This window comes from Tamandua tetradactyla, chromosome 15 (genome assembly GCF_023851605.1).
Source record: "Tamandua tetradactyla isolate mTamTet1 chromosome 15, mTamTet1.pri, whole genome shotgun sequence".
Taxonomy (NCBI): Eukaryota; Metazoa; Chordata; class Mammalia; order Pilosa; family Myrmecophagidae; genus Tamandua; species Tamandua tetradactyla.
In genome coordinates, this window is record NC_135341.1 from 33,635,096 (window position 1) to 33,644,371 (window position 9,276).

General features: G+C 58.6%; 1 protein-coding gene across 1 annotated transcript; it reads left to right on the top strand.

The window, feature by feature from the left end:
• The first annotated feature begins 3,780 nt into the window (after nt 1-3,780).
• On the top strand, nt 3,781-8,829 carry TLR9 (toll like receptor 9). The gene has a single exon (XM_077128620.1). It carries the CDS (start codon nt 3,781-3,783, stop codon nt 6,886-6,888), a length of 3,108 nt encoding a protein of 1,035 aa, XP_076984735.1. The 3' UTR covers nt 6,889-8,829.
• The last annotated feature ends 447 nt before the right edge of the window (nt 8,830-9,276 follow it).

Here is a 9,276-nt window from a genome sequence, read left to right on the forward strand (position 1 = left end):
TCCTCCATTCTCTAGCGGCCTAGTATCTTCTCTCTCTGACTCCACTTCTGTCGTGGCATGGATTTCTTCTGTACTCAAATCTCCCTCGCCCTCCTTCTAAGGACACTTGCCATTGTATTTAAATCCCACTGGGATAATCCAGGATAATGTCCTCATCTCAAAATCTTTAACTTAATCACACTTGCAGAATCCCTTTTCCCATGTAGGGTGACGTAGTCACAGGTTCCATCCAGGGGTAGGGCTGTGGCGATTCCTGGGAAGTCTTGTTCGGCCTCCCTTACTGGACAAGGTAGCCGCCCTCTAGGCTTCTTGGCCTTTATGGGGCTGAGGTGGTGTTGGGGTTTCTGTGGATATTTGTGTCTTGGTATCTTAACCGTGTGCATGTCCACGAGTTTGTTTGTGCACCTATGTGTGCAGGCCTGTCCCTGCACCGGCCCTGTCTCCTTGGGTTCCTGCTTTCCTGCCCATAAGGGAAGGAGCAGGGGAAGGGACTGAGCTTCAGAAGGAGCCAGCGTTTGTCTGTACCTCTGGGAAGTGGGTGAAAATCTCTTGTCATGACCCAGGAGTGGGCCAGGGTGATACGTGTGGGGTCAGTGATGGGATCAGCTGTTGGTTAGGTGTTGTCCTTCCTCCTGGGAAGGTGGCCTGGGCTGGGCACAGAGCAGTGTCCTGGACCCCTGTTATAGCCCTTAGGACTGTAGGGAGGAAAGTGGGGTTACCAGCCAGGACCTGGAGAAAGAGGCCAGTCCTTGCCCATCTCAAATACTGGTTGCCATGTGGGCAGGAAGACACAGTCATCACCCCCATGCCACTGAGCCACCCAGGACTGTGAACCAGCCGGGTGCGGCACCTTGGAGGTGGACTTGGAGGGAACGGAGGTGGCAGATACCCAGCCCTGCCTTCCCCCAGCAGAGACCCTGTGACGGGTTTGTTGATTTGTTCGTTCATCTGTTCATTCATTCAACCATTCACAAGGGACACTTTCTCTGTGCCTGCCCAGAGCTAAGTGCTTGGGGTCCATTGATTCAGCAAATCTTGAACATCTGTTATGTACCAGGCACTGTGCTGGGCCCTGGGGAGACAGACGAAAGATCCCTGCCCTCTAGAAGCTGACGATCCCACAGGGGAATACAATGATACACAAGAACCCCTGGAAAATAGATTGTGTGGCATGTTAGCATGTGGAAGGTGTTAAGAAAAAGGTAAAGGATAGAGTAGGAGGAGGGTGCTCAGGATATTGAGTCCAGGGAGGGGGGGTTTATAAGAGGGTCAGGAAAGGCCTCGCTGAGAGGAGGGCAGCAAGGAGGGGGCTGGGTGAGCATCCAAGAGCAGAGCTTCCGGGCAGAGGGAATAGCGTGTTCCAAGGCCCTTTGGTGGGAACTATGATGTGTTCAAGCCGCAGGGAGGGGGTCAGCGGAGTAGGTCTCATGGGGCTTTGTTGGTTATTACATGGACCGAGACTTAGGCTCTGGAGAGACCCATGGAAGGGTCTGAGCAGAGGAGGGAAAGGATCTACTTAGGCTTGAAGGGGGCCCTCCAGGGCCTGAGTGTGATCGGGCCATGCGGAGAGAGAAGCAGGGTGCCCAGGCGCCGGCGACCACGCTGGTCTAGGTGGGAGGGGATGGCCGCTCGGACCAGGCTGCTGGTTTTCCTTTCCAGGCTGCTAAAACAAACACCTTGCAGTGGGTTGGCTTGAACAAGAGGAAATTAACTGACACCTGGTTTTGAGGCTAGGGGAAGTCCCAAATCAAGGCACAGGCCAGGTGATGATTTCCCCTCAAAGGGCTCTGGGCTGGCCGCCAGCGGTCCCTGATCCTTAGCCGTTTCATCACATGGCAACGCGCATGGCGACCACTACCCCTTTCTCTTCCAGGGCTTGTTGACGTCCAGCTTCTTGCTCCCTGTGGCGTCTCTCTCTGTGTCCTATTTCCTTTCTTATAAGGGCTTCAGCCATATTGGATTAAGGCCCACCTTCATTTAGCTTGGGCACCTCAACTCATAACATCCTCAAAGGTCCTACTTACAAATGGGTTCACACTCACAAGACCAGGGGTTGGGACATGATCCAATCTCCAACACCCTTGGACGTGGAGGTGGGGTTGTGGGCGGACATTCTGGTGAGACTGTGATGGTGGGGCCAGTCAGACTTGCCGTGGGTTCCTGCCTCATCCTGAAACTTCCGCGCCGGAGTTACAAGGCAGCGTTGGCAGGCTTGTGGGGAGCAGGCAGGAATGATGGGGGTGGGTGGGAGGGGCTCGAGGGGAGTCCAGCTGGACTGGCTGGGGGCCTGGCCTCAAGGAGCCCTCTGCCTGGTGAAGGGGTTTGTGCTTTGATGGGGCCATAACGGAGATTTGGAACCCAGAAGAGGAGGTCTTGTTCCCAGAGAAGGTGCCATGGGGCCAAGCCGCGGCCAAGGCAGCCACAGCCTGGCATCAGTTCAGGGCGCCCCGGCCTTTCACGAATGCTGTGCGCAAGAGCAGGCTGTCTGAGGGGGTAGTGGAAAGAGGAAGGGGTGAAGGGGATGGCTGCCATTTGACTATGCAAATGGCTTCTGACTCATCGCACCCCCACACCCCAAAGGCAAGGAGGGGTGCGAGGAGCCTATCTCTCCCCCAGAAAAAGGGCTTCTTGGGGAGCTCTCCTCTTCCAGGATCATATCCCATCCCCACTTTATGGGAAAATAGAACTGTAGTTGTCCTAGACCAACAGCCGGGGCTCTGGGCCTGGGGCGGGGGCTGTGGAGGGGGCTACTAGGTTGTAATGAAATTCTCAGTTCCTTTTGTTTTCTAAGCCACTACCGTAGGAAGGGACTTTGAGCGTGAAGCATCCTTCCTGGCAGCTGCTGCACTGTCTGCCCACCAGGCCCTTCAGAGAAGCCCCAAACTCCCCGCCATGGTAGGACAGCAGCTCTAAGCACCCTGAGGAAGGCGTTGGGGATGGGGGTGAGTGGGAAGTGGGCTTGGGGGTCACAGGCAGTAATGAAAGGGGCTGCCGCCCACTGGCCTTGGGGACATTCACCGAACCCTGAAGGCATCAGAGCAGAGGCCCTTGTGCGGTAAGACCCAAACCCGTCATGTGGATGGGGAGGCTGAGGCCCAGAGCTGCACATAGCCGGGAAGCTGAGGCTGCAAGCCAAGGGCCTGCTGCCTTTCCTGCAGCCCACCACTCCCTTGATTGTTCTGACCCAGAGCAGGTTGAGAACTCACTGGCTGGGAAGGGTGAGATGGGCAGAGGGTAAGAGAGATGAGCCCTGCCTGCCCCAGCCAGGGTCCATGAAGCAGTGCCAGCCTTGGGCCACAGCAGGAGGGCCTCACTCCTACCTGGATCTTGACCAAAGGGAGAGGGAGGGGTGGGGGATCAGTGGAAGGCAGTGGGGGTTTTCAGGGAGGCTGGAGGGGACAGAGCCAGATGCTGCCTTACTCAGGAGGGAGAAATGGCTTCGGTGGGGTGAAAGGGGCAAGTGGGGGAGAGGCCCAATGGGCCTGCTGACCTCACCTGGCCCACCTGCCTAGCTGGGGTTGGGTTATGAGTCAAAGCTATACCTTGTGAATCTGGGTTTCATGTCTCATTCTGATTCTGAGCCAGAATTCTGAGTCAAAGGCTGAGTTTGAGACACGAGTCCAGGTTCTGAGAAATTCCACAGCCAAGTTCCCCACGAACCTCAGGGAATAGGACGGGGGCTTGGCAAACACAGAGATATTGGAGGGATGGGGGGCCCCTGCTGGAAGACACCCTCCCCCCAGGGAGTGGGTTGGGAGTGGGGCTGGGGGCTGGACACTCATGCAGCACCCCCGCCACCCCCAGGGCCCCCGCCATGGCGGCCCGCACCCCCTGTCTCTCCTGGTGCAGGCCTCAGCAGTGGCCACGACGCTGGCCCTGAGCATCCTGCCTGCCTTCCTGCCCTGTGAGTTCCGGCCCCACGGCCTGGTGAACTGCAGCTGGCTATCCCTGAGGGCGGTGCCCCGCTTCCCTGCTGCGGCTCCACGGGCCAACGTCACCAGCCTTTCCCTGCGCTCCAACCGCATCCACCAGCTCCACGCCTCTGACTTCGCCCCCCTGCCCAGCCTGCGGCGGCTCGACCTCAGGTGGAACTGCCCGCCGACCAGCCTCAGCCCCATGCGGTTCTCCTGCCACATGACCATCGAGCCGGCCACCTTCACCGTCGTGTCCACTCTGGAGGAGCTGAACCTGAGCTACAACAACATCATGGCCGTGCCCCCCATGCCTCGGTCCCTCGTGTCGCTGTCTCTGAGCCGCACCAACATCCTGGTGCTCGAGCCCGCCACCCTCGCCGGCCTACACGCCCTGCGCTTCCTCTCCATGGATGGCAACTGCTACTATAAGAACCCCTGCCCACGGGCCGTGGAGGTGGCCCCAGGCGCCCTCCTTGGCCTAGGCAACCTCACCCACCTGTCGCTCAAGTACAACAACCTGACGGCAGTGCCCCGCGGCCTACCCCCCGGCCTGGAGTACCTGCTGTTGTCCTACAACCGCATTGGCCACCTGGAGCCCGGGGACCTGGCCCACCTGACCACCCTGCGCGTGCTGGACGTGGGCGGGAACTGCCGCCGCTGTGACCACGCCCGCAACCCCTGTGTGGAGTGCCAGCAGAGCCTCCAGCTGCACCCCCACGCCTTCAGCCACCTAAGCCACCTCAAGGGCCTGGTGCTGAAGGATAGCTCTCTCTTCAGTCTGAAAGCCAGTTGGTTTCGTGGTCTGGGCAACCTCACCATGCTGGACCTGAGTGAGAACTACCTGTATGACTGCATCACCAAAACCGACGCCTTCCGGGGCCTGGCCCAGCTGCGCAGGCTCAACCTGTCCTTCAATTACCACAAGAAGGTGTCCTTTGCCCACCTGCACCTGGCGCCCTCCTTCGGGAGCCTGGTCTCGCTGCAGGAGCTGGACATGCGCGGCATCTTCTTCCGTGCACTCAGCGAGCGCACGCTCCACCCACTGCTCCACCTGCCTGTGCTCCGGAAGCTGCATCTGCAGGCCAACTTCATCACCAAGGCCCAGCTGGGCATCTTCGGGGCTTTCCCTGCCCTGCAGTATGTGGACCTGTCCGACAACCGTATCAGTGGAGCCGCGGAGCCCGTGGCCACCACAGGGGAGGTAGATGGTGGGGAGAAGGCCTGGTTGTGGGCTGGGGATCTCGCTGCACCCCTGCCGGACACTCTCAGCTCTGAGGTCTTCATGCCAAGCTGCCACACCTTCAACTTCACCTTGGACCTCTCACGCAACAACCTGATGACGGTCCAGCCAGAGATGTTCACCCAGCTCTCGCGCCTCCAGTGCCTGAGCCTGAGCCACAACTGCATCGCGCAGGCGGTCAATGGCTCGCAGTTTGTGCCGCTGACCAGCCTGCGGGTGCTGGACCTGTCCCATAACAAGCTGGACCTGTACCACGGGCGCTCGTTCACAGAGCTGCCGCGCCTGGAGGCCCTGGACCTCAGTTTCAACAGCCAGGCCTTCGGCATGCAGGGTGTGGGCCACAGCCTCAGCTTCGTGTCCCAGCTGCCCACCCTGCGCTACCTCAGCCTGGCCCGCAATGGCATCCGCAGCCGAGTGTCCCGGCAGCTCTGCAGCAACTCGCTGCAGGCCCTGGACTTCAGCGGCAATGCCCTGGGCCGTATGTGGGCCGAGGGAGACCTCTATCTCCACTTCTTCCAAGGCCTGAGACACTTGCTCCGGCTGGACCTGTCCCAGAACCACCTGCACACCCTCCGGCCCCGCGCCCTGGGCAACCTCCCCAAGAGCCTGCGGCTGCTGCGTCTCCGTGGCAATCATTTGGCCTTCTTCAACTGGAGCAGCCTGGCCCTCCTGCCCAATCTTGAGACGCTGGACCTGGCGGGAAACCGGCTGAAAGCCCTGACCAACGGCAGCCTGCCCGCTGGCACGCGGCTTCGGCGGCTGGACCTCAGCGGCAACAGCATCGGCCTCGTGGAGCCTGGCTTCTTCGCTCTGGCCTTGGAGTTACGTGAGCTCAACCTGAGCGCCAACGCACTCAGGACGGTGGCACCCTCCTGGTTTGGACCCCTGGCGGGTGCCCTGAAAGTTCTAGATGTGAGCGCCAATCCTCTGCACTGCGCCTGTGGGGCCGTCTTTCTGGACTTCTTGCTGGAGGTGCAGGCTGCCGTGCCCGGTCTCTCCAGGCGCGTGATGTGTGGCAGCCCGGGCCAGCTGCAGGGCCGCAGCATCTTTGCACAGGACCTGCGCCTCTGCCTGGATGAGTCACTCTCCTGGGACTGTTTTGGCCTCTCGCTACTGATGGTGGCTCTGGGCCTGGCAGTGCCCATGCTGCATCACCTCTGCGGCTGGGACCTCTGGTATTGTTTCCACTTGTGCCAGGCCTGGCTTCCCCGGCAGGGCCAGCAGGGCACGGACGCCCTGCCCTACGATGCCTTCGTGGTCTTCGACAAGGCGCAGGGGGCAGTGGCCGACTGGGTGTACAACGAGCTGCGGGTGCGGCTCGAGGAGACCCGAGGGCGCCGGGCACTCCGCCTGTGCCTGGAGGAGCGCGACTGGCTGCCTGGCAAGACGCTCTTTGAGAACCTGTGGGCCTCAGTCTACAGCAGCCGCAAGACGCTGTTCGTGCTGGCCCACACCGACCGGGTCAGCGGCCTCTTGCGGGCCAGCTTCCTGCTGGCTCAACAGCGCCTGCTGGAGGACCGCAAGGACGTGGTGGTGCTGGTCATCCTGCGCCCGGACGCCCGCCGCTCCCGCTACGTGCGGCTGCGCCAGCGCCTCTGCCGCCAGAGCGTCCTTCTGTGGCCCCACCAGCCCAACGGCCAGGGCAGCTTCTGGGCCCAGCTGGGCACAGCCCTGACCAGAGACAACCGCGACTTCTATAACCGGAACTTCTGCCGGGGACCCATGGCCGAATAGCCCCGTGCATGCCGGGCTGACGGCTCCTGGCCCACTCCCGCCTCACACTCAACCTTGGGTACCTCGATCTCCTTGCTCTGAAACTCCATTGCTCTATGCAGCTCCTACTTCCCCCGAAACGCCCTCCCGTTCCCGCATGTCAGCACCTGGCATATCACGCACTCAAGAAATGTGAATGGATGGTCAACGGCTAACCCTGAGCTCACTGTGGGGCTGTGGGCAGGAGGAAAGGAGAGAGAATTCTCTGGGTCTTCCTAAAGTGGTGGTTTGAGGAAATCCTCCACGGAGAAAAACAAAATGGGGGGGGGGGCAGTGGGGGAGGGTGCTGCTTAAGATGTGGGTCTGCAGGGGAGGGAGGGAGCTGAGGAAGTTTTGCCCTGAAGTATTTTATCAGGGCAGTTTTCTGATGGTCACTGGAATGTGGTCCTGAATCTTCTCAGACAGCAGGGACAGCTCTCCTGCAGGGCCCTCCACTGTGCCCTGCCCTCTTCCTCCCTGTCAGCAGCAGACCCTGCCCAGCCTGGTCACTGCCCCTCTGTTGTGTTCTAATCACAGGTATCTGCCTTTCTCTAACCCTCTGGACTGCAAATGCCTTTAGGTAAACAATGTACAGGGCTGGTTCATTTCTGGCTCCCAGCGGAGCCCTGAGAGCAGCTCTAGAAAATGAATATTCCCAAGTGGGTGAGAAAAGCAGATTTGTGGTGAGTTCGTGTGGGGTGACTGCACCCTGTGGTGCTCTTACCTGTGCTGGGCAGAAAAGGTGAGGTGGTCCCAGATTGGGAGAGCAAGGGGTGTGGGGCATCCCTGCAGTAGGGAGCTGGGTGCCACAGAAGATTCGAGGGTGAGCAGGCTGGCTTACCCAGACTACTCCTTTAGGTAGAGCTCCATGTGTGGTGCATGCTCGACCAGGCAAAGCATTCTCTGAAACAAGGTAGCACTTGGTTTGGATGGCAACAGTTTTGAGGTGGGGGGAGGGGAGGGAGGTGGGAGAAAGGGCCTTTGCCTGGTGGTGTCTCCTCTTTTGGTCACTCCTGGAATGAGCAGGTCCCCCTCCCTGGGTGCTGAGACAAGAATCAGAGTGGGGTAGTTCCATCTCAGTAGTCTTCCTGGGCCTCTTTCCAATGCTCTTGGCCAAGCCTACTCCCTGGGGGTCCATGCAGGCCTGTGGGAGGGGTACTGGAGGTCAGCCTCTGGCAGGTACCATACTCTCTGGAAGGGCCACAGACAGATGCAGGCTCTTTAGGACAAAGCTCTGTCCCCACTCCCATCATTTGCTTTCACAAATCTACTTCTCCAACTTGTTTCCTTTCTTCCAGACCAAAATGTGCTGCTGATTCCCTGCCCCCTTGGTCTTTGCCCACCTGGCACTTGCCCACCAGCATGATGGGGGGGTAGCTAGTGGCAGGGAACTGGTGGTCCATGAGGAGATGGTCTCTGGGAACCTGTGCCTGGTGGCTCCATACCCCCCACCCAGAATGCATAACTGACTTTGTAATTTTTTTTTTTATTTCCCAGATAGAGTAGCTCTTTGTACATTAAAAAAAAAAATACTTGAAAAATTAACTGTATGATATATGGGAAGACAGAGTCTCTAGTTTTGTGTCTTGTGTACGAACACCATGAATTCCACCAGAAAGTCGTTCTATTTTGGTCTCTGAGAAGTGAGCAAATAAAATGAGAAAAATATATTTTTGAGAGAACAGAGATTGTATTGAAGTCTCAAAAAAAAAAAAAAGATTCTAGGGTGCGTTCACAACCCACTCCTTTCTGTTTTCCTCTTGAGGTGCATGCTGGGTCTCTCTGTTCTGATATCAAAGGGACACCTAGGTGAGCTGCCACTTGGCTACAAAGGCTGGGGGCCCCCTTTCCTGCCCCGCCTGTCAGAGCTGATCGTGCTCAGGTGAGAGAAGTAGCTGCTTCTGACCAAAATGGAGAGTGCATGTTTCTATTTTTGGTATCCAGTGTAAATTTGCGGACACTGCTGGGAGCCTCCAGCCCTATGTTTGGTGACAGCTTGTCCAGGTCTGCTCTCAACAACCGTTTGTGGAGCTACGGGTATTGCCAAGCCTGGAGCCTTTGAGGAGCCTTGTCCTGGGCTGGCTGCCCTCAGGAGGACAGGTCTACATGATCACCAGCACAGCTGCCCTTTAAGGAGCAGGGAAGACACGTGCAGCCGGCTGACAGCTGGAGCTGGGGCCTGGGGCTCAGGGGAGCTGAACCTAGGTTGGCTGGTCCAGGCTAGTTAGCTGCCAGCTCAGGGCCTCTGGAATGGGGGATTGGAGCTAGCCACAGATTTGGCTAATTTTGCAGCCTGATTGTGGGCGGCTCTAGGGGTAGAGGGTATGTTTTTGTCTGTCTTCCAAGGTATAGCCAGGAGTGAAGGACAGG

Excerpts from the sequence above, each read along its gene's own strand:
- TLR9 (XM_077128620.1), top strand. The coding sequence starts at position 3,781 with ATGCAGCACCCCCGCCACCCCCAGGGCCCCCGCCATGGCGGCCCGCAC.